This window comes from Cricetulus griseus, chromosome X, assembly GCF_003668045.3.
Source record: "Cricetulus griseus strain 17A/GY chromosome X, alternate assembly CriGri-PICRH-1.0, whole genome shotgun sequence".
Taxonomy (NCBI): Eukaryota; Metazoa; Chordata; class Mammalia; order Rodentia; family Cricetidae; genus Cricetulus; species Cricetulus griseus.
In genome coordinates, this window is record NC_048604.1 from 115,379,830 (window position 1) to 115,404,538 (window position 24,709).

At 38.9% G+C, this 24,709-nt stretch overlaps 1 protein-coding gene across 1 annotated transcript in view; it reads left to right on the forward strand.

The window, feature by feature from the left end:
• Window positions 1-2,953: 2,953 nt before the first annotated feature.
• LOC100760802 (cytochrome b-245 heavy chain) overlaps window positions 2,954-24,709 on the forward strand; it is a 37,093-nt gene continuing 15,337 nt past the window's right edge. Inside the window, exons 1-7 of the mRNA XM_035450036.1 lie at window positions 2,954-2,998; window positions 4,920-5,015; window positions 6,580-6,690; window positions 16,390-16,474; window positions 17,952-18,097; window positions 20,070-20,260; window positions 23,824-23,953. Of these exons, the coding sequence (XP_035305927.1) occupies window positions 2,954-2,998; window positions 4,920-5,015; window positions 6,580-6,690; window positions 16,390-16,474; window positions 17,952-18,097; window positions 20,070-20,260; window positions 23,824-23,953 (804 nt within the window). The remainder of the gene's footprint in view (window positions 2,999-4,919; window positions 5,016-6,579; window positions 6,691-16,389; window positions 16,475-17,951; window positions 18,098-20,069; window positions 20,261-23,823; window positions 23,954-24,709) is intronic.

Genomic DNA, 24,709 nt, shown 5'->3' on the forward strand with positions numbered 1-24,709 from the left:
TACAGATCTCCCTTTCTATAGTAATTTCCCTTCTTGAAATTCTGAGTAATCTAATTTGCAAATTGAGCTTTCAAGACAGAAAAGACAGAATCACATTCAGGAAGTAAATCAAGGAATATTCTGAAACTTGGGACTGCCTCTCTCCTCTGTTTCAAGGGCTTGTGAGTTCATGCTTATGTTTTCCACAGTCTAACTGCTGAATGCCTTCAGTTCAGGAGACAGTGGAAGCTGAAGGGATTGGGACAAGATGAGCCCTTGGCTGAAACCCATTAGCTAATACAGAGGTTTAAGTTTTTTCCTTCTCCTTGTGGACTCAGTGCTACACAGCTAATCCAGGTGCTCCTTCACTACCCTTTCTACCTGCGTGACCAAGGGCAGTACATACCGAAGCTTTCTTAAAGTCTTCCCAAAAGGGAAGTTAATTTCCATGGAAGAGAAAGATTTTACTTTTCTTCGTTGCAAGTGATCTTCTCCAGCTGTGAGACTGATTGAGGCTCTTAAGACTCATGAGAATGCTACTCAGGGTGTCGTGATTACTCTCATGAGGAGGAAATCTGCAGAAGGGAATGGTTGCTTATCCATGGCAAAACACTTCCTTCTCTGAATTTTCTTCTGAACTTTTAGAGGGAAGGAAAAGGAGGGAGAAATGTCCAAGAGGCATGTTTATGAGAAACAGAAAATATTGTCTCTTAGTATGTAAATGTTTATGGCATTCTCATTTCTTCTGCAGTAGAGCACAGGCTTCAGAAAGCACATGAAAAACGGTGGGGAAAGCATGAAGACTTGGAACAGGGAAGATGACCTATTAGATAGGGAAAAAGAAAAGAAGGGAAAGTAACAGGAAAGGAGACCCTGTTGAATTTTGAAAAGCTTGAAGGACTGGGAGTCATCCTTACAGAGGACTCCCAGAGTGGCGAAGACAAAGAGAATTCATTTTAAGGTGTTTTATTGTTCTTTAGGCTCATATGACTCACTTCTTTAGTTACATGAGAAAAAAAGGTACTCATCTGAATTACTTTGTTTCAAAATCCAATTAAAAAACAGAACCCACTATAATTTCAACAGAGGGACTTTCACACCAGGAAAGTGTTACATGGGTGATGGAAAAGTGGAGAATCCCAACAGGGCTAAGAGGCAGCATTTAAAAAGAACAACTACAGGAAGTGGTTACCTCTCAGTTAGAGAGGAACTGGGAGGAGGTTGTCTCATCTCCCACCCCCACAGCAGCCAGGGCCATCTGGCGACATGGAGCCCTGCTATGCTACTAACTAGCAGGTGTTCATGACACTGAAGGAAGGGCTGACTGAGGGAAGCTGGAGGCCCAGTCGCGATTCACCCACCTGGTGAATGCCTGCTGAAGCAAAATTCTGCGGTGAGAAACTTTGTGTCTTCTCCTCTACTCCAGTTTAGCTAAATCAACCAGAAGCTATCAATCTAACGTGGCAAGAAGTATGGCAGTCCATGTAGAGGGTAGGCAAACACATTAGCAAACAAAGAGGCACATAACTTGCCAATGTTCTGATTTTTCTAACCATGCTTTAAATGTATCTATTTTGGGAATGAACATAGGAGGTCAGTTTGCCTCTATGTGAGTTATACATGTTCTAATTACCATGGAGAATGTCAAAATATCTTTCTTTAAATATCACGCAGCGAAAGAAACATGCTGTTATTACTAATTGTCACATCTCAGAGGTTGTCCATGTATTTCGTAGACAGCAACTGAGAGAGTTTATAGCCCGGTTCTTTTGAACTTTTGCCCTCTTCCAGTGCTCCAGTTTGTTTCTTGAAATTCTCTATTAGCTGTAACTACTGGACAGCCACCCTTGTACAGCCAGTCAGTTTTCATCACACAGTCACTTTACTATCTTAATGTGTTTCATGTCTTGAAGACAGAATAGCAACCAGGAGGTAGTTGTGTTACATCCAGCTTTAGCATCTCCCACACACTACCATACCATACCATACCATACCATACCATACCATACCATACCAATCATGCTACATGATTGTCATTAAACATTTTGGAATTTTTGTTACATTTTCCTTTCCCGTAGTCCTATGTGAAGTGAGTTAAGGTGGAACTGACAAATTTAAGCTTATTTTCTGGTATCTTGCTTACAGGTGATACCAGTTGTTTGGACTTCAAATGACTTCCTGCATTATTCCTTGGCACTGTAACTGGGTCTAGGTAAGTTTACTTCCCTGGGTCTTGGTTTCCTCAACTGTAAGTGTAATCATAAAATAGAACCCACTTTATAGGTATTGAGTTATGAGAATCAACTGAATTGATTGATGTATATGTGGGCACAAGCATGTGTCTGTGTATGCATACATATGTATTTATATGTATGTTTCAACTCACAGGTGTATGTACATAATATAGACTGCTATCCATTTTAGATCACAAAATTGGCACACAGCACTCTATAAGCATTATCTGTCATTCTTTTTACTTTACCCAATGAGGATAAATCCTGTTGTAAAAGCCTGTCAGAAAATGTCACATATGTTTAATATGTTTTACCCAGCACCCACATGCTTTATCCATAGTTAAGTGGACCACTTGAAAATTGCAAGTAGATAACTGTTTAGTTAAAAATAATCAATTCACTGTGAACAATATGTTCACAAACTGCACAAATAATCTGATAATTAATAAAACAAACTTAAAAACTTGACAAATAGCCTCTCAGTTGTAGCAATTGCTTTTATTCTCCAGTTCATTTACTTGAGATTGAATCACGAGGTCTTTTTTCTTTCTGTAGTTTTTCTGTGGTTTAGAGATTTAAATTTGTTATGGAAACAGGCTTTCAGTTGACTAATGATTAGCTAATTTCTGATAATAGAAAAGGAAACATATTGCCCCAGGGCTGCTGTTTTCATTTCCTCATGCAAAGAAGAAGCACAGTAGAGAAGAAAAGCAGACGGTGCACACTGAACCTTTGCTACCATGGGGAACTGGGCTGTGAATGAGGGACTCTCCATCTTTGTCATTGTAAGTACCAACAACAGATACATTAGAAATTCTTTAACATGTTGGATTTCTCTTAGGAGCTAAAATAGAGCAATGGGTTTTCTTATTGTTGTTTGCTTAAGAAATTTACTTTTTATGTGAACAAGCATCTATTTGTAAGTAGGCTGAGTTAATTGTCCCATCCCAAACTTCTCAATTAAAAATATGCATCAACAGCTCTCATTTCTCCTAGTTTATTTCTGAGTTACCAAGACTATGAAATTAGCCAACATTTAGCAGAGAGAATATAACATACTTCATACTAAAGATCTCTAATTCTGAGATTATTTTCTTAATTACTCGGAGGTAAAATTCTCCACTTTTTATGTTATCTATTTCAAATGGTCAAAACTTTGCTGTTTTCTGAATAATATTTGTCTTATAGATTTCGTGGATGAGAAAGGGACCTTTATTTCAGTAATAAAAACAAAACAAACAAAATTCTCAAATTTCTTTTTAAAACAAGCACAGTTTTTTCTATGAGGTCTGAACTATAGTTACTTGTGAGTTTTACAACAAATCCAGATAAAAGAATAGAAATAAAATTATTTAGACTCATAAATATGCAGTCTGTATATTATATGTATTTGTGTATATATAAGGTATGTATGTAATATACAATTATATGTAAACCTACTTATCTTGAGAAACAATTTTGGAAATATGGTTATGGCTAATTTTCAATTACACATTGATTTCTGTTCTGTACTCCTAAGTTAGTGTTCTCAGCAAAGCAATTATGGATGAATCAAATTGAGAGAAATGTGGTATCTAAATATCTTTGCCAATCAGCTAATGAAGCATGGTGTTAAAATCATTTATGAATGAAAGTTTTATAAAAAATTTACCATGTGGTGCATGGAGTCTTTGAGTTCTGGAGATATTAATAAATCAGTAGCATGAATAAAATTAAAACAATAAATATTGGATTGAAACATAGTTCATGCCAAACCAACATTCTAATGCAACATAGAAGCATGAGGATTTGAAACTGTAGTCCTGAGTTCTTACTACCATTTTAAGAGCAGATTATTCACCTAAGAAACAAACTGAAATAAAATCTTCTTCTAATTACAGTTTCCCCAGGAAGTAAGCTTTTAAAGAATATATGCATATACATGAAAGTAAAGACAGGGCTTAGAAATCTAGAGTAAGGGAGAATGGCAGGGTAAGAAATGAAGTTTCTGTAGCATCTTTGTAAAGAGAGACTGTTTTGAAGCATCCACGGGTATTTAATAGCTAGTATTAATAATAACTAATAATTTAATATTGAAACAAAGTCACTATGGAGCTGAAGGTAGAAGACTGGGCAGTATCACTCCTTGATAAGGTTATTGTTGGCATAAAATATGAACTTAAAATCTAGAACGTTTACTTTATTTTTAAATTTCATGACCTTGACCCCATTGTCCGTGTTCAATATCCCCTCCTTTAAAAGTTGAGGAAAACTTATCAAATAGAATGGTAATCTATATGTGCTGCAAGTAGGCGACTGGCATCTGTGAGAGTAGAGTTCAGTTTCCTACAGGTTGAGAGTCAGCAATACCTTATTTCCATCTGTTCTTGCTTTACATACCAACCAATGTTACCTGTCTTTCTGAGCTTAAGATGAAAAGAAGAGGAGAGAGAAAAGAGAAGAGACAGACTGATATTAATTTAGTATGTTGACCAAGTAGTGAAGCAATCATGCAAAACCCTGAAGGAAGATAAAGTCAGTTGCTGAAAAGTGTAGTGGCACTGGAATAACAAAGTGCTGCCTCTAAGCTGATTGTATCCAGCTTTGTAACCACCTTTGTCAAAGCCAGAACTTGGAGGAAGCCCTGTCCTTTACTTGACTCTAGTATCATGTGGAATCCATCTATTTAGATTTATAAACCTCATCTGACTTTTCCTGTTTGTGCAGCTGGTGTGGTTGGGGTTGAACGTCTTCCTCTTTATTCACTACTACAAGTTTTATGATGATGGACCTAAGTACTTTTATACTCGAAAACTCCTTGGGGTGAGTAAACTTCTACCTCATGCAATATCAACCTGTTTACACTTCTAGGCAGATGTGCTTGTATGTATTCCTTTTAAGATTGAAAATAAATATTCTGATCAACCAAGACAACATCACCAGCTCCCCTCCCCAAATGTAAATTCTTTGGCAAGAGTCTCTTAAGGCCTGACAGTGTAAAAAAAAGAAGAGTCTCTTAAGGCCTGACAGTGTAAAAAAAATGAAGTGTGGCAGAGGGTCCTAGCTGCATCCCTCTTTACCCATTATGTACCAAGCTTAACATAGGAATCCCTATAATGGAAAGCCTAGTGGGAGCCACCCATACAGAGGTGACACTGGTGTGACAATTGAAATTTTCTATAGTTTTCTAAGTTAGATGCTTCATATCATTTTTTATTTGCATGGAGAAGCCCTCATAATGACATGTGAAATGATCTTGAGGAAATGAACCCTAAGCTACATCTGGAGACTTGTGGGAACTTGTTTGTGTACTACATCATTTCAGTAGGCCAGCAGGAAGGAGAGCCTTGAATTTCTTTGAGTCCTTAAGTAATCTGTTTCCTTGAACTGTTATGTCTCTTCATCACAAATGAAAATAATTACAACTACTGGCACTCCCAGAGCACAGCATTTTTATATAATGCTGAAAACAATTACTTATATTAATGTTATAATCATTTGTTTAAATATTATCAAACATCACATTGTTAAATCTGTCTTTAATGTATCCACCATGATCTGTTCTCCTTGTATAATAGGCAACTTCTTTAGATATTGCTAAACAGATTTTGCCCAAGTATTACGCCATACAGTTAATGTCTAAATGCTAAGGGGACTTTGTTTAAAATCAAAGATCTAGTTCTTATACTGACCTCATGAGAATGGTATGTACACTTAAAGATTTAGGAGGAAGTAAGCTGATGCATGCAACTTACTTTAAAACATATCACATATATAAGAGGGCTCAAAGGATAGGAGTTCTTGCTACACAAGCATGAGGGTAAGAGTTCAGTTCCCCAGCTCCCATGTAAAAAGCTAAGTGTGGCCACACGCACCTATAACTCCACTATTGGAAGCGGGAGGGAGTAGTAGAGACAGTAGGATCCCTAGAGCTTACTGAACACCAGACTAGACAAAAGACAGCGAGATCCTGGTTCAAGGTGAGACCTTGTCACAAGGGAATAAAGCAGAGAGCAATAGAAATACAGCAGGACACCTGATAGTCTCCTCTGATAGAGAAAGGGATGGAAAGATAGATATATGATAATGCATGCATGCTAAAATGTAAAAGGTTTAGTCTGGGAGGTGGGTAAACAAAAATCAAAGTACATTTATTTCTACTCCTCTTCAGGTTTGAAACTTTAAAATATTCAGTTGGGGGTGAAAATCAGCTTCAGGTAAAATAAAGCATATCAGTAGACCCTAAGAAAAGGTTCTCTGCTCTGAAGGAAATTCCATTCTGGATGTCCTGAAGGAGCTATGTGGGGGTCCCATGATAGCGCTCAGGGGAGAGAAGTATGGGTCTTCTGCTCACCAGTCTCTCTCCTCCCTATCCACTCCCTTGTAGTCAGCACTGGCTCTGGCCAGGGCACCTGCAGCCTGCCTGAATTTCAACTGCATGCTGATCCTGCTGCCAGTGTGTCGAAATTTGCTCTCCTTCCTCAGGGGTTCCAGTGCGGTAAGAACAAACCTTCTGCTGACTGCCTCAACTTTTCAAGCCGTCATGCTCTTTTTAAGGAAGAGCAAAGTAATGCATTGGGAAGCTTATCTTGTCTAGAATATTCAAGAGCTACACCATGTCCTATGCTGTCATATACATCACATACATATATCAACACACATAAGTATTTATCTATTAAATGGTATATATCAAATTATAATATACTATTTGAGGGTAGTGTTCCCTGGAGCAATCATTTGACTTGGTAATTTTGAAAAATAGCTAAACAAACTATATATCAACAATAGTAATGGAGTAAACATACATGTGTTAGGGGTATATGAGCCAGACATGTGATATTTTGGAATTACCTGCTCAAGAATATTTTTAAGTTTTTATCAGAGAAAACACTTTTTGTGGGTAGCATCTCAAGCAAATTCAGTCATTGCACAAAACAACATACCATAAGAAAATATCAGTAGTAACAGTTGATTCCTATGGTGGCACATATCTATAATCCCAGCAATGAGGAGCCTGAGACAGGAAAATTTTAATTTTGAGGCCATCCCAGGATACATAGTGACTTCTAGGCTTCTCTCAGCTACATCGTGAGATCATTTTAAAAAGAAAACAAAAGTAAAGAAAAGCAAAGCAAAGGATTTTAGCTTCATGGGATTGAAAGCTTCAGAGCTTTCCTCATGTCCATAACCCCCTTTGCCCTATAAGATTTTATATATGTTTTAAAAACTGGTAGCATTATATGAAGATGAAAATTAAGTCATTAATATTTATTTATCACATGTGTTCAAAGAAATGTTGTACTGAGCAAAATACGGTAGATCCCATAAAACATTAAAATAAAGAGCCATAGGCATCAAATATGACAGAAATTACATTAGATGGGGTAGGGAATGCCAGGAAGGTTTCAGAGAGAAGTAGCTTGAGAATCAGCATGTAAGGATAAATCAACAGCCAGAACTGGTTGATGAAATAGGAAAGTATTCTAGTTCAGTCAGGTTCCCCAGTTGTCGGACCGGAGTCGGTGATCTCTCACTAGCTCGGGTCAGCTAATTCTGTGGGTTTCTCCATCATGGTCTTGACTCCTTTGTTCATATTATTGCTCTCTGAATACAGATGACAATGGTGTGGCTGAGGCAATATCTGAGGCCACTGGCAATGGGTCGAAGATCTAGCTCTAATGCACAAACTGACTTTGTTGAGCCAATTCTATATAAACAGATACCTTGCCCATCCTAGACACAGGGGTGTGGAGGTGGTCCTGCCTCAAGGAGATGAATGGACAGACTTAGTAGACCTCCTAGGGGAGGCCTTACCCTGTCCAAGGAGCAGATTGGAGGTGGTTTGGGGGGCAGTGGGTGGAGTGGGAGGAGGGGAGGAGGGGGAACTGGGATTAGAATGTAAAAAATAAATTAAGAAAAAAGAAAAAAAGAGAAGTATTCTATGCGGAGACAATAGCATGGGCAAGAGCATAGAAAATGATGAGAAATTTTTATACTCAAAATGAAAAATATTTTAATACCTTCTGTATTACCCTTTATTGTGTTCCATTTAAATGTATTTGTTGGGCAAAGCATGCAGCTCAGTAGGACAGTGCTTGCCAACTATGTATGAGGCTGTGGGGTCAATCATCAGTACCAAAAGAAATGCAAAGGATGGTGTTTATCCAATGTATGAGTTGATGCTTAGATTGTTTTCCTTCTATGAACATTTGTGTACTTGGAGAATGAAGATGAATATGTTCAGGTTCTATCTGTCTTGGGAGAAAGAGGGATAGTATATTCTTCCCAAAGGGGAAAAATATAGAAACAGTGCACAGAATTGGACAGGTTGAACATGAAACTCAAGCCAAGGACAGGCAGCATCCTGAGCTGGATTGAGATATATTTCTGTGTAACTAGCCTTTAAAGCCTAATTATCAGCAAGACAATGCTTCACTTTGGGATTTTTTTGCTATTTCTGACCATATTGAATAATTCCTGAGAAATATTTAGGGGTTAGTGTCCTCCTAGGACCTGGAGTTCGACGGCCAGCTAGTCTTGCAGAATAGGTGAGCTTCGGATTCAGTGAGAGATTTTGCCTCAAAATTAAGGTGGAAAATAGAGAAGACACTTGACATCAACTTCTGAGCACCCCACAAACTTGTCCACCCCTCCCCCTCACTCCTAAAATCTTAAAATATGTAAGTTAAAATCAACTTTGAGGGAAAACAGCAAGCAAACTACATTTATGAGAGGACAGTAATTGTAATGGGTGTCTACGGCAGTGGTTCTCAACTTTCCTAATGCTGTGACCCTTTGTACAGTTCCTCTTGTTGTGGTGACCCCCCCAACCATCAAATGATTTTCATTGCTACTTCATCACTGTCATTTTGCTACTGTTATGAATCATAATGTAAGCTTCCATGTTTTTCTACTCCCTGTGAAAGGGGTCACGACCCACAGGTTGAGAACTACTGCTCTAAGCTAAGACTTGGAAAGAGAGCAGGAAATTTGCTGGGAAACTAGGCACTTAAAAATAGAGCTAAGGAATTAACTCTTCAGTTGACAATTACTGAATATATGAACTAGATTGTGATTTACAGATTCAACTTATGTTTTACTTTACCTCCCTCTTTCGAGTCATATAAAATTCATATTAGTGTAAAGAAGAGTTTTTATTTAAAAACATACATCCATCAATTTGCTAAAATGGGATGAGCAGACAACAATTAAACTTTGATACTACCCACCTCTTTACAAAATACCATTTCATCTTAAACTGCATTCTCAGGGGTCTGAGAAGAGTCGGGAAAAGGTGCAGCTTGGTAGTGCCATGCAGTCAGCCCTGAGTTCCATATGTAGTTGAGCAAAGTGTTAGAGTCATTTTGCTCAGGAGCAAAACAACAAATCAAACAGACAGAAATAAAAGAAGAATGTTGGCAAATCCTTTGAGCTTCTCTGGAAAGGGTCAGGTCCTTTAGCACTGGAAAATATTGTGACAAAGCTCCTTGATCTAAGTCATTAATTTGATGTCACAATTTCACCTTGCAAACTGAGCAAAACCAGGGCAAAATCTCACAAGAGTACCTTGTGGTGGACATTGGCCACGAGGCTTTCCAAATAATCTCCTGAATGGAAGACTCCACAGACATGAAATTTCACTGGATTGAAAGGCTGAGAGCCAAGCTGCCCATCCATCTTTAAAATAGTACAGGAGCCAGATGAAGAGTTGCTAGATGAAACCATTGCACAGTGACTTTTTGTTTTTTATGGAGACATGATTTGAGTGCTGTAAAAAAATTCTCCCTGTCCCCACTTGAATACTTTCTATTTAGAGGAAGTAAAGCCTGAGAAACAGGCAGTGTTTTCACCAAGGTGGTCAGTTAAGAAATCCTGGTTACCCCACAACCCGAAGTTGCATAGCCTTAAGTGTCCATTTCCCATGAGCACCACATATAAAATGTCATGAGTATTTTTAATAGCAGTGGTAAATTGGAGAAAAGCCCAACTGTTTAACCAGATAGCTAGATCTTCATACAGAAGAACCGTTTCCCCCACTCATTTATTTATTTATTTATTTAAATTAGCATATGGAGTCATGGGCATTTTCATACATACTTGGTTCTGGCTGACCAGGCTCTTCACTGTCTTCTCTCCCCATCTCTCTGTCATTCATTGCCACTTATACTCCTCCTTCCCTAGAATTGCTCTTTATGCTTTCATACCACCTCTTCTGTGACCCTTCCTTCCCAATTCCCCTCCCTCAAAAACAATGGTCTGTTACAGGGATGGCATGCCCTTCTTTCTGAAATTGGCCGTCTGAAATTTGAACTTGGAAAAATGAAACTACTTTTCTGATTGAGATGTTAATGCTGTGACTAATGTTGGAGATCGGAACTGTCATAGCTCACTGAAGCATCATAGAACTCATGTAAAAGGAGTGAGGTGGCAACACAATTAAATGGGAGGATTGGGGTTCAAAGCCAGGTAATTGTGCTCCCAGAACCCATTTGATTTTGTATGTGTCAACTAAACATCTTGAGCTGTCCCTGTGGTTCTGTTTAATATGACTATTTGAACCTGCTAAATAACCTACTCTAGAAATGGTAAGGATATAATAATTTCAAGAACTTGTTAATGGAACACTGTGCTAACTAAACAGCCATGGAATTTTTGTTTGGTTTTAGAGGTCTGAATCATTCAGACTTGGGTTTTGAACCCTTCTGGTTGCCCCAAGGATAGGACTAAGCATACAGAAGTCCTTGGTGAACTTTTAATAACCTCGCTTATGTGTAGAAACAAATTTTTAACTTGTGACCATCCTAATCTTCAGGTCAGACTGAAACAGGAAGGTTAAAAGATAAGGTCTTTTGCCTTATGTCTTATATAGTCTCAGAATCAGAGGGCCTTGAATGGCTCCACCTCAAATGATGTGTCCTCCTGGAGGGAGTCCCTTGTGCTTTCTGTCTCAGGAATGATTTAGCAGGGAAGTAGGTCAAATAATGCAAATTAAATGTGAATATGCCCTTCTAGGAAGGGCTGTAGCTTAGTGCTGAAGAACATGCCAAATACAAAAGGCCCTAAATTCCATCTCCCATGTTGAAAAAAGAAGATGGATGAACATACTTTAGTAAAAATATACTGAAAATTAAGTTTGTCAGTTATTGAATTGTCACCCTGGTCTTTCAATATATTAATAACTGGAGACACAGAGTGAGTAAGGGCAGATGGCCACAAACTTAAGGAGCTTAGAGTCTTGTGGGAGAGATGTAGAATAAACATGGGATTTCAAAATTATAAGGAGTGCCATAGAAAGTGTTATCCTTCATATTTATCACATATTATTACCACCACCATGTGTGGGCATTACTGTCAGATTCTTTGCCTGAGTTCTGTAGGTAGATGTATGGATCGCTCTTGACATTTTACCGAAAATGTTTATGATCATGAAATGCAAACACAATCAGACAAAGTATACATAAAATAGAGCTACAAAAGCTCACAATACACCCTATTCAATATGTACTGCACTTTAGTTCCACTTTTCATTATTTTGAAATTCAGTTTCAATAGAACATAGAAATTTGCCAGGATGTCCCAACAATTGCCCTTGCTCTATAATGTTAGTTTGTTGAAATTGGGCAAGGCTTTTTGTGACAGTAACAGAGAAACTTCCTTTTAGAAGTTAGTGGACAAAGGCAAAGAGGTAGTTCCCTGAGGAAGCTATAAGGCATGATGACAGCTTGACTATTTGGGAGATGGCTGGTAATAATTCAGAGGTGGGCCAAAGCACAGAAATGGCATCTGTAGGATAAGGAGGAACAAAGAGGGCCCAGGCAATCAAAGACAGTAAAGCCCTTCCTTCAAACTTTACCAACTGATCATCCTGCCTCATTTTCAGGAAGTGGTGAGAAGATCATTTTCTTGAAAGTTCAGCATCAGCATGACTTGTGGCTTCTCTTTATGATTGCTGACCACACTGAAGATAGCAGTTAGGAAAAATGAAGGATTGCTATCCTGGTGGGACCTATTCCATTGACTCATGAGTTTTCTCTTTGAATAAAATGTGCTTTGCATTCATTACATGTTAAGATAAAATGGTTGTCTCTGAATGAACACTGTATTACCTAATGATATCTCTCCATTGTTCTAGCACTACATCTATATTTTATGGTTGTGTCAAAGATTGGTAAAGGACATCAACATCTGTTATTTCTCAAATTTTATGGATGCTAACAATAGCGATAAAGATGGTACTATGGAGATGATATAGGGAGCCTAACAAAGCCATACTGTTTCTCTTCAAATTTGTTGTGATGCAGGAGCTAGCTAACTTTTCCCTCAATCCTTCCTTCAAGAAAATAGAAAATAAGCAGTGGCAAATACAGATAGGCTTAATGATCTTATTTTCAAGGCAGGAAAGAGTGTGGTTCATTTGTGTGACCAAGTGATTATTAAAGAAAAAATTTAAAAGTATCTGGCATGTTGATCATTGTTCAGGATACTTGCCCTCCAGCTGCAGAGCCAGGGTACATTAGATGAGAACATAGTTGTACAATGATGCAAGATAACATCAGATTCTAATGAAACATCTCTCAATGAATACATGCCTCCTAGAGAAGAGCTTAGGTGAGAAAACGGTCCTACAGCTAAGTGGTAGGTCTGTGACTCACCATAGATACATGTGGAGGCAGAATTTACTTTCAAATGTAATTCATTACTGCTTTCAACCATACTAATTCTTATCCTGTGATTCTTTGTTTGGTATTGGTTTTACTTTTTCTTTTCTTTTGAAATTTTTTTATTAATTCATTTTTTAAATTCCAATTCCAGCTTCCCCTCTGTCTCCTTCTCTCACTCCCCCCACTCTCCCCAACCCCCATCTGCTCCTCAGAGAGGGTAAGGCCTCCCCTAGGAAGTCTACTAAGTCTGTCCCATCATCTCATTGTGGCAGGACCAAGGCACCTCTCCACCCCACCCCTATGTTTAGGCTGAGCAAGGTATCTCTCCATATAGAATGGGCTCCACTAAGTCAGTTTGTGCATTAGTGTTAGATCTTGGACCCATTGCCAGTCTTGTTGGTTTTAGTTTTTCTAGACAAGGTTTCTCTATGTAACAGCCTTGACTGTCCTGGAATTTGCCCTGTAGACCAGCCTTGAACTCACAGAGTTCTGCCTTCCTCTGTCTCCCAAGTGCTGGGATTAAAGGCCCGTGTCATTACCGCCCAGACTATCCTGGGATTCTTAAAAGTCCAATCCAGTTTGCCACTCCAGGAAGGATGTTATTAGTTATCTATTCCTGTGCAACAAATTGCCAGAGATGTAATGGTTTTGAACAGCCCTCACAAGCTGAAAGTTGTGTAAAACAGAGGTCCAACATCCTGTGTTTGACTTCTCTACTCAGAGTTCTATGAAACTGAGATTAAAAAAAAATGTTGCTGGGCTGAGAAGAAATGAGTGTACTTGAAACTGTATTAGAATATTCTTCTGAAAGTCTGGGCTCAGAGATAGCATATGTTTCTAGCATGCCCAAGGCCCTGGGTTCTACCCTCAGCTCTGTACAACAAAATAAAAAACAACAAACCAAAAACCACTTTCCAAGCCCCTTCTTGGCAAAATTCTGTTCATTACAGTTGCAGGTCTGTGGTCCCTATTTCCTTGCTAGCAGTCATCCATGGCCACTTTTGGCTCCTACATGCCCCATCACCTCCCTGCTTTGTAGCTGTCTCCATCCTCTAGCCAGGAACAGTAACTTAAGTCCTTGTATTTCAAATCTATAATTTCTTCCACTTGGAGCTTCTAGACCAATATTTTAAGAGATTACGTGATAGTGTCAGATACCCAGAAAATAATCTCCCTCTGTAAGTCAATTTTGGGCCTTACATCTTCAGAATCCATTTTATCATATAATCTAACAAAATGACACCTCCTAGTTATAGGTCCCATCCGAAGTCAAGGCAGAAGATTGCACCATGTCATTACAAGTCATTCCAGAATTCTGCCTACCAGAAGGACTACTATAGTAGTTAAGAGGCAGGGGCCGTTTCCTTAAAAGTATAAAGGAGTTCCCTGGTCTGAATGATTCCAATATTAAAGGACATAGGTAGCTGAATGATAACATGCCCTTTGTTGGTTTCTTTCCATTCTAGTATTTGTTCTCCTACCCCCACTTTCTATGACCACTTTCCACTAAGGATCCCAAAACTTAAATTCTTTTTTTATTTAAATTCTTTAATTACTACTCATATTTACATATCCATTCCCCCCATTTCCTTGCCCTCCCATCCTCCCATGTTCCCACCCAACCCACCCCCAACTCTTCCCCAGGGATAGTGAGGCCTCCCACCAGGAACCTTTAAAGTCTGACATATTGTTTGGGGGAGGGCCTAGGCCCTCCTTGCTGTATCTGGGCTGCAATAGTATCCCTCCATAGGGAATGGGCTCCCAAAGTCCATTTGTACTCTAGGGGTAAACACTGGCTCAGCTGTTAGAGGTCCCATAGACTGTTTTGGCCTCCTAGCTGACACCCACATTCAGAGGGCTTGGTTTGGTCCAACTCTGTTTCCCCAGCTTTATGTCAATCGTCTCCATGCTATCAGTAGATCAGGTCCACTGTTTCTGCAGGTCTCTCCAGCCCCGACTTGGCTTCTTTGCTCATCCCTCCTCCCTCTCCCCAACTGAATTCCAGGAGCATGGTTCAATGCTTAACTGTGGGTGCCTGTTTCTGCTTCGAACAGCAACAGGATGAAGGCTCTCCTTCCTCTCCCTGCCCCCGGGCTCCCACTTTGGTCAGGGGTTCTTGTCCCCATCCCCCTCCTCGAGGGACTATGCAATCTTCTCTTGGGGTCCTCCTTGTTTCCTCCAAAACTTAAATTCTTAAGTCAGATTTTTGAGGCACCTAGAATAACAGTGATGGTGTCCTTGCATTTAATGCAAAGTGAAAGTTTAATTTTTTATTGCAACAGGTAATGAGTAAATTGCCTGGGTCACACAAGACAATTAAGCTTTTCTACTTTATTTGGAATCCTTATCTTCTTTACAAGTAGTTTTGCAATTCCAAGGGTCATCTTTTATGTAGCCTTCCTTCCTTTTAGGTGTGGTGAACTGAGAAACAGTAGAGTAAGTACAATTTTTCATGCAACCATATAAGTAACCTCTTTATTTAAATTAAATACAATATTTAGACCCATGTATTGACAGTATCTAAGATTGTTTTAGGAGCTCACTGTCCTCTTTAAAGAACTTTGACTTTTCATGACAGTACATTTAAATTGTGGGGCAAAGCAGCTAGAACAAGAAAATGGCCAGATTTTATGAGGATAAAACTCTATTTCAACCATCAACAAGTTTTTACTTCCTCTGCTTTGAGCACTGATTTGACTCCACATTAAAATCATGCACTCTAACATATGGAGGTGGGCCAAATACACTGGACCCACTTTCTATTTTGAATGTCAAGGTATCATATAAATTACTGCAATATTGATACAAATAGTTCTCAGATGGTCTGGATTTAAATCCCATCTCTCTCCCTTACGGTCTATATCATATAAGGCAGGATAATCACCTTTGTTTTTTCAGCTCTTAGGTAATGGTCTCTTCTTAATAAAACTGATTTAAGAGTAAGAATTAAGTGAGCTAATACATGTAAAAGGCTTAAAGAGGCTCTTCTACAAGCTCTCAGTAATTAGTAGCTATTATTATTATTATTATTATTATTATTATATGAGAATGATCTTTTATTGTAATATCTCTGACCAAGTGAACCCTCTTCCCTCCTTCTATAGAGTATATGAACAATTGGATTGAAGACCTATTTGCTTCTTCTAGAATTGTTCACTCATCTTTGTCCCCACTTGATTCCTAGGAATGTAACAATAGGCCCACTGTTTATGAATTTCTAGATCCCTTATCTATTAAATAAATTAATCATAGCTAGAAATATATTTTGTCAAGATTCAAAACTTTATACAATGGTATTGGAAAGAGGACTTCACGTCACTAGCATTAGAACAGGAAGCATATTACTTAAGCTGGCTGTTTGAACTGGGAGAGATGACTAACTACCTCTATCAGTTTTCTCATCAACCAAGTGGATGGAAATATATCCTTGTAGAGTGGTTATGAGAATTACATGAGACGATGCATGTAAAGTATCTGAGACATAGAAGGCTTTCACATTAATGGTTTCTACCATTCTTTTTTCTCTTCATCCAAAGTGTTGCTCAACAAGAATTCGAAGACAACTGGATCGGAACCTCACTTTCCATAAAATGGTAGCATGGATGATAGCACTTCACACTGGTAAGTTTGAAATGACATTTGAAATGCAAACAAATTGTAACAGAGGACCCCTCTATTCTTGGATACATGTGTGTCAGACTCTCCAAGTCCAGATGAATTCAGTTCAAAGGCAATCAAATTCTACTTTCTGTTGTTAGGATTCGTGCCTATGGTGTTTTTTTTTAAATCATCGGATCTTTCTATATAAATAAAATAAAAATATGCCATATAGTCTGTCCTTGTATCCTCAACATTTCCTATTATTTTATTATAAAAATGTTTGTTAGTGAAAACACTATTTTTTTATTCATTCTACCAAATCACTTTGCTACAAGTGTGGCCTTTGTTGATTTTTGCAGTAAACCAACAGAAATATGAGCTATAAATTGAAAATATCTGAAGGAAGCCCTTAACACCTCTACACCATAGTGATTATTACTAATATCTCATCATATGTATGCATACAATGTGTTTTTACATATAATGTATTATATTACTGTTTCAGTGTGGGTGTTGTTGCAACAAAGGATATGCCTAGAACTGTTATACAATCTCCATGAATTTGATTAAATAATTTATTTGCCAGAAAAATAGACACAAATGGTGATGAACAAAAAAATGCTTTTAGTCTGCCTATGAGGAGTCTCTTACCTGATGCAACTGAACTTAGTATAGAGGTATTTAATTGGGTTTCTCTTCTTATACCAGATTGTTCAGGACTTTGAGTTGTGGTAAAGAAAAAAATTCAGAGGAAATGAATGATAATGTCCTGTTAGAAAGCAGCATACTATACTAGTAAGAATGGAGACACAGGTGCCACCAAGCTTGGATTTGACTCCTAATTCAGCTGCTTCTTAGCTAGGTGACCTTGGTCAAGGTTTTAAATCAATCTATTCCCTGGTTCCCTCATCTTTTAGATGAGCTGATATTAAATGTACTTAGACTATTGGTTTACTATAAGGATTGAGTGATTGTAAAGCACTTAGAACAGTGTCAGGCCCCTGAGAAGCTCTAGGCAAATGATGGTGAAATAATGAATACAATTTCTTTTTAATTCAAGAGATTCATGGTGTTGGCCACCAGTTTGTAGTAATTCAATTACATTTGTTCCTGTTTTCTGGAGGTGATTTAGCAGACATCATGTGAGTTCTTTTCTCACTTGAGCACAAATGCATTAGGAAAAAAGAGAGGATGTGAATATATCAAATGTATAATCTTGGAAATTATATGGATCTTCAGAACTGTCAAACGCCTTGGTTTTATAATTGAGAGAACCAATACCAGAGAGGCTGTATAACTTCCCCCAGTCACACAGGCAGAAAGAAGTTTGGCCTATTAGAACTGTCTTGCCTCACTAGTTATTGTTTACAGCATCCTAAACCACATCCCTTTGTTTTGCTTGATTTGCTTGAGAGTCAAAGGCTGTGGCCAAAAACCTAGATTCCTATAATATTGTGCATCCCTCTTCTCCTCTCTTTCTCTTTTCTGTCCTCTTCAGCGATCCACACCATTGCACATCTCTTCAATGTGGAGTGGTGTGTGAATGCCAGAGTCAACAATTCTGACCCATATTCAGTAGCACTCTCTGAAATTGGTGACAAGGACAATGAAGAGTATCTCAATTTTGCTAGAGAAAAAATCAAGGTAAGTCTCCCCTTTTCTGATTCAGATGTTTGCTGGGCTATTAAAACAGAGGATAGTGAAAACCTATACTTTGTCCCTTAAAGTCAAAAAGGAAAAAGTTTGCTAATGGCTTAGAATGTAAGTGTAAAGGAACTGTCTCCTACCACATTGGTCCCATGGGTGCAGACTGCTCAGGTATTTCCTGAATCCTTGGCTCTCTTGGAGTAATTTTACATGCAGATCTTGTAGTAATTCATATTCACCCATGACTGTGCACACCAATAAAATAAAGCAAGGGATTCATGTCCAATCGAAGCTGGGTGTACTACTTGCCACCATGAAAGAGATCTCATACCTTAAAGAAGTACGAGTGAATTTCTGCAGAGAATGTTATGAGGGACTTGCTAGGCAACTTAAGCTTGTAGTAGATAGTTTGAGGGAGGGTATAAGAAAGACAGGATTTATTTCAATCATATATGATCAGGACTTGGGAGGTAGTTCTGGGATTACTTTCTTGATTATTTTTCTGGGAAACAGAAAGAAAAGAACAGGGTTAGCTGTAATAGGTAAAGCCATGTTTTGTCCAGACTCAAAATGATTTCATAACAGTCTTGGTTTTTTAAAGATTTATTTATTTAATTTTCCTGTGGGCATCCATAAGCTCTCATGGGTATCCATAGGCTTTCCTCCTATGAGTTCCTGAAGCTTCTTCCATCAGAAAGGAGCTCAGGCCATTTTTATGAACCCTGTGGCTTAGGAAGATAGTTAAGTTCCCCACTGAATTTCAAACACATTTTCTGAGTTTAGAAAAACACCTATAAGAAAAAAATCTAATTTTTCCAAAAATTTTTAGATTCAAATTGATGTAAGAAAATCTGGAGTGATTCATCAGTTCTTTTTACATGACACCATGGATTCTTTTTCTTTCCATTGTTCATTGCCCAATGAATAAGGCTGACACTTTGAACACATCAGTTGAACTGACATTGTCATACTCTGTCTCATTTTCCTTGGGTCACTTTTATTGGATCTGCACTTCCCGCAAAATGTTTTCCTTTTCAATAACTTAAACCTGTCCCCTCTTCTTGAGGCCACCAGCATCTCTGCCCAAGGATGCTCACAGTTAACTTCTGTCTGAGAAAACTTTGGCAAACAATTGGTGAATGCAGGCCTTGAAGTGCAGCTTCTTCACTTTAGTCAGTACAAACTCTGAGGTGTAGCTAAATCTCAGATTGGTTTGTATATGCCTGAGTGTATGAAATTCTTTCACCCTCATTCAATAGAATTCTCTGAAATTAGAGACAGATAACAAAACAGAACAACACAAACAAACAAAACAGGGACAGTCTCACGGGGGATAGCCTCAGCTTGACCCTGTGCATCTCTGTGAATCACAGCCTTCTCTGGCCAACTGATATGAGCTCTGGCCTACAGGTTTTTACCATTTTCAGTTTCAGTTTCCTGAAAATAGACATAATAAGAGACCATCTATAAGGGCAAGTTAAAGCTAGCCCCGTGAGATGTGGTCTGTGAGTATCCCTTGCCTGACTTTCTCCTTTTCTCTCACCCATTCCTTCTTTGCAGAGCAGCTTCTCTTGAAACACCTTGTTTCTAAATCACTTGCCCATCAACTCTCATCTCAGGATCCTCTCCTGGTGATCTCAGCCACAGATGGCAGGTGTTCTTAGAATTCATTGGCCAACAAAGTACTGTGACCTTTCTAAATCAAAGAGATAGCGAGCATAGGACACCCTGAGGACATGTTTTACTGGGTCATTTCTTTATCATTGAACTCCGTTAGAATCATCTGAATGTAACAGCTCTTATCTATCTATGACTCCTCAACGATGTGAGACAGTTTAATTTGAAAACCTCAACACCATATCTCCGAGAGACATGATGAGGATAGTCAAAGGGACAAGAAATGCCTTATATAAACAGGTTTAAAGCAGAAACTCCTGCAATTATGAGCCTACATATTTCTATTTTCCAGAACCCTGAAGGAGGCCTGTATGTGGCCGTGACTCGATTGGCTGGTATCACAGGAGTTGTCATCACACTGTGTCTCATATTAATTATCACATCCTCTACCAAAACCATCCGGAGGTCTTACTTTGAAGTGTTCTGGTATACACACCATCTATTTGTGATCTTCTTCATTGGCCTGGCCATCCATGGAGCTGAGTGAGTTTTCTAACTCCATTGCCAAAGACTTGGGGTTCACTTTCTAGATGTATTGTCCAGTGACAGGCAAAGGGACTTCCTTGCTTTTGTGTGGTCACCCTGTCTGCTGAGGGATTGTAATAGGACAGCAGAGGTCAGTCAAAAGAAATAGCAATGTTTTTGCTTTCTTGTTGTACCAATCTAAGTCATGATGCAGTTACTTAAAATAAGCTTGAAACATACACCTAGTTTCAAGCTAACAATATGTTATGGTTAGTTTCAAGGCCACTGTGTATGATTGTGTAGATTATCTACTAAAAATTCCTGCATAAAGAGAAGGAAGATGGTCTACTTTCTGTTTGCCACACCTTATTGAAAGCATTGGAAGGTTCTTGGATGTCCACCACATTGTTTACTGTGGCTAAATCACAAGTTGGTTAGGCAAAATCCCCAAATAAAAGAGTAAGTGATTCAGCTAAACACTGAACTGAACTCCTGGAACCCAGTTGCAGAGAGAGGAGTGATGAACAGTGGGGCCAAGACCAGGCTGGTGAGACCCATAGAAACAGCTGACCTGAACAAGGGGAAGCTCAGGGACCCCAAACTGATGGCTGAGAGGCCAGCATGGGACTGCTCCAGATCCCCTGAACACGGGTGTCAGTGAGGAGGCCTTGGCAATCTATTGGGCCTCGGGTAGTAGACCAGTATTTACCCCTGGCACACAAATGGACTTTGGGAGCCCATTCCACATGGAGGGATGCTCTCTCAGTCTGGACACATGTGGGAGGGCCTAGGACCTGCCTGGGATGATAACAGACTTTTGAGATCCCCCATGGAGGGCCTCACCCTCCCTGGGGAGCAGGGGGGTGTTGGGGGACTAGGGGGGACTGGTGGGCAGGGCAGGAGAGGAGGGGAGGGAGAGGGAGCTGGGACTGACATGTGAAGCAAGCTTGTTACTAATTTAAAAAATAATAAAAAACTATTCAAGATGGATGCTTGAAAAAGAATATTAAGAAGAACAAAATAAAGAGTAAGTGATTAATCAGTTGACAAGGTATTCCATTGTCCAGTTATTTTGATTTAAGCAAATAATCATTACCTACTAAGTATGAGGATCTATCTCAGGAACTGTGGATGAATGCTAGCTAGAAAAATACATAGGCATTGCTTCCAAACTTTTGAATATGATGAAAGTAATAACTTCTACCAAGCTCTATGTCAGGTACTAAGAACTTAACATTCAATGTTTCTTTTAACTCCTGTAATGTATAGATATGGAACCCCAAAATAAAAATGGTACAATATGTGGGCCAGCCCACTCCCAGCTGGTGTGCAGCTTGAAGAACAGGTAGTCTAGAGTGAGCTGTGGTGAATAATCCCACAAAGATACACAGTGCTTGACTGTATGCTTGGAAAAATCTGCTTTAATATCAGGTTTCATTTGTCTACTCTTTCACACCACCTGCACATAAAAGCCATGCCCAGGGAAGTTCCATGATGGCTATAGTTCCGGGAATGTAAGGGTGGGGAAAGTTAATATGCAAAACTCAAGCCAAGTAACCTAGGGGTGACCAAGTCTTGAGAGTGAAAAGAGGAAGGATGAGAAGAAGTAACTGTGGCCAACTTCTGTGTGCATTCTTAACCTACTTCCTGTCTTGAACCCTTGATAAACTCTTTCTAAGCACTAAGAAATCTGTAGGAATTAACAATCTCTTAAGTCTCCTAAAGCAACAGTGTCTTTAAGTGGAGCTTGCTCACACTTCAGCTATCTCAGTGAATCCTACAAAGGTGAAGGCATTTCTTACCCTCCCTCCTTTACTAATTCCACCACTTGCTGTTGCACAGTGACACAGATAGCCATCTTCCTCTGGATCAGACAGGGGTTTATTTGCCTTATTGTCTACCTAAGTCACAGTTGCTATTTACACTGGTTAAGTGATTGCTCAGGGTCTCATGGCTAGGTAACAGATGAAGTGGAATTAAAATTCTGATTTGCAAACTTTGGGTCCAATTGTTTAGAACATGAAGGAAATAATGCATTTTTTTCTGTTATTATTCCCCATGTGAACTGGGAATCAAGACCTTTGGTAATTACTATTCCTCAGACTCCTGCTTTGTACCTGGTGTTTTCCACATGCCACATCCATTGATCACTGAATTCAGTCCTTGGTGAAGAAATGTACCTGTTTTACAGATGGAGTAACTCTTACTCAAAAGAAGCTAATTTTATCAAGACTACCAAAGTGTGAATGGGTAGACTTGAGATTTGAGGTCAAGGTTATCTGTGTACCCTCATGTAAAATTTGCAAAAATCGTACTTGCTTCTCAATCTTATATTGCAGATTAACTAAGATAATTGGTGAATAGTACTTTTCCTCAAGCCTACCCATAATAAGTCCCCCTACGAGGAAAGTCTCTTCACCAAGACCTAGGAATAGGAAAGGGGTCTACACAGTAATTTCCAGGCCAGCCAGAGGATATGATGAGACCCTGTTTCACAAAAGGGTGGAGAATGGTTAATGGCCTTGAGTTAAGCCATTCTCAGAATGTACTAAATGATACATTAAATTTTAAGTAGCCCAAATGAAGTTTACAAATGGACTTCCATGTCTCTTCTATTGATATATTCTGAAGACCATGCCATTTACATTCTTTGAAATAACTTACTCCATTTTGTGTCTCCCTCTTTCCATCAGGACTAACCCAGAATTGCCTAATATTCTAATATTTGCTTACTTAATAATTATTGAGTTGAACTAAATAGGCTGTAAACACCTTAAGGAACATAGTATGGTGCTCATATCTATGAGGATGGTTAAATCTTCTCAGAAAGATACCATTTTTCAAATATTTTCCAGATGTAGTCTTACTATGTAGACTAGGTTGGCCTCAAGCTCACATTCTTCATGCCTTAACATGTAGAGTTCAGGGATTACAGGTGTGCACCATGCCTGGTCTTGACAAGTTAGTGATCTACAAATAAGCACTTCTGATAGCCTCAAGGCCATTGTGTATGGTTGTGTGGGTTGTCCAGAATATAAAAATACCTGTTGAAAAATTCTGGACGGTAGTCTTCTCTCTGCTGGCCACACCTTGGCTTGTAGGAGTGTCTTCACAGATGACCCTTTTCAAATTTGCACAAAGGCACCCCATGGATTAACAGTCAGCCTGCTAGAACTATCATTTTTTTCTGGGATCTGTTTGTCTAAACACAAAAATGATACTTGAATAGAAGCCTGTTCTCCTTTTTTTATTTTTTTTTAAAAATACATGTTGGTAATCCAAGACTCACAATCCATAAAATGTTACACATCAATGTTCTTTGTACCACTGCCCAGCCCAGAGTTTTTCTATTGTTCAAGATTGCACATTTTCATTTCCTTCCCTAATTCAATCGGAAGGGGTGATAATAAAAAGCTCAGGGTCCCCCATCAAAGTCTTTGCAATATGTCCATACAGCTAGCTCATTGATAGAGTGCTTGCCTAGCATATATGAGGCACTGGATTCCAAGAGTCTAAAACACTCAAGCAGCTTATTGTTTTATTATTAAGTGATGCAGACTTACGTTTTTTTTATTCACCAGACGAATCGTACGTGGACAGACTAAAGACAGTTTGGAGAAGCATGATATAAAGTTCTGTGAAAACAAAATCTCAGAATGGGGAACAATAGAGCAATGCCCAGTACCAAAGTTCTCTGGAAATCCTCCTATGGTATGTATTTGTATTGCTTTTTTTTATAGTGCTGGTAGGCTTTTTATTTATATTACTGGTAGGCTTAAGAAACAGGTACAAATGTTATAGATACTTTACTATGTGAATTGGTTAGAACTTTTTCTTGAAAAACAAACTTCACATTGATCTGTGGTCAATGTCCTAGAATGAAGTTGGAAAGCAGTGATTTTAAATTGCTTTTTGGGGTGGAAAGCCACCACTACCACCACCACCGCCTCCTCCTCTTCTTCTGGATGTGAAGATTACAATGATAGCAGTTAATGGTTTTCCAAGGTGCACATAGGGATTCTATCCTGATCTGAGCTGTAGGGCTCAAAAAATCACCTATAAGGAGCTGTGGGTTTCTTTGGTTACCAGGAAATCTATGTGGCATTCTATATGGCTTTCAGAATCATTAAGAAAATGGATGAAGCAGTGCATTGTGCTGCCTTTAGGCATCAGGAGACCTCGTCTATCAGGACCACAAAGGTTGCACAGCCAGAATCATACAAACACCAAGGGCAATCACCTTGTGATAGAGTAGGGGTGAGACAAGGGTAATTAGGGGGAAACAAGGTGAAATTCTTGCTTTCTCATAGATAGTTCTTCTGAGCTCCATTCTGGGCAGTCTTTATATCTCTGCCCCATAAAGCTAACTCTATAATCTTCATGTTGCTCTTTCCTTTCACTGGGAGACACAATACTTTGTTAGTTGCTGTGCTAGCCATTGGTGTAAAATGAAACAAAACTCAACAT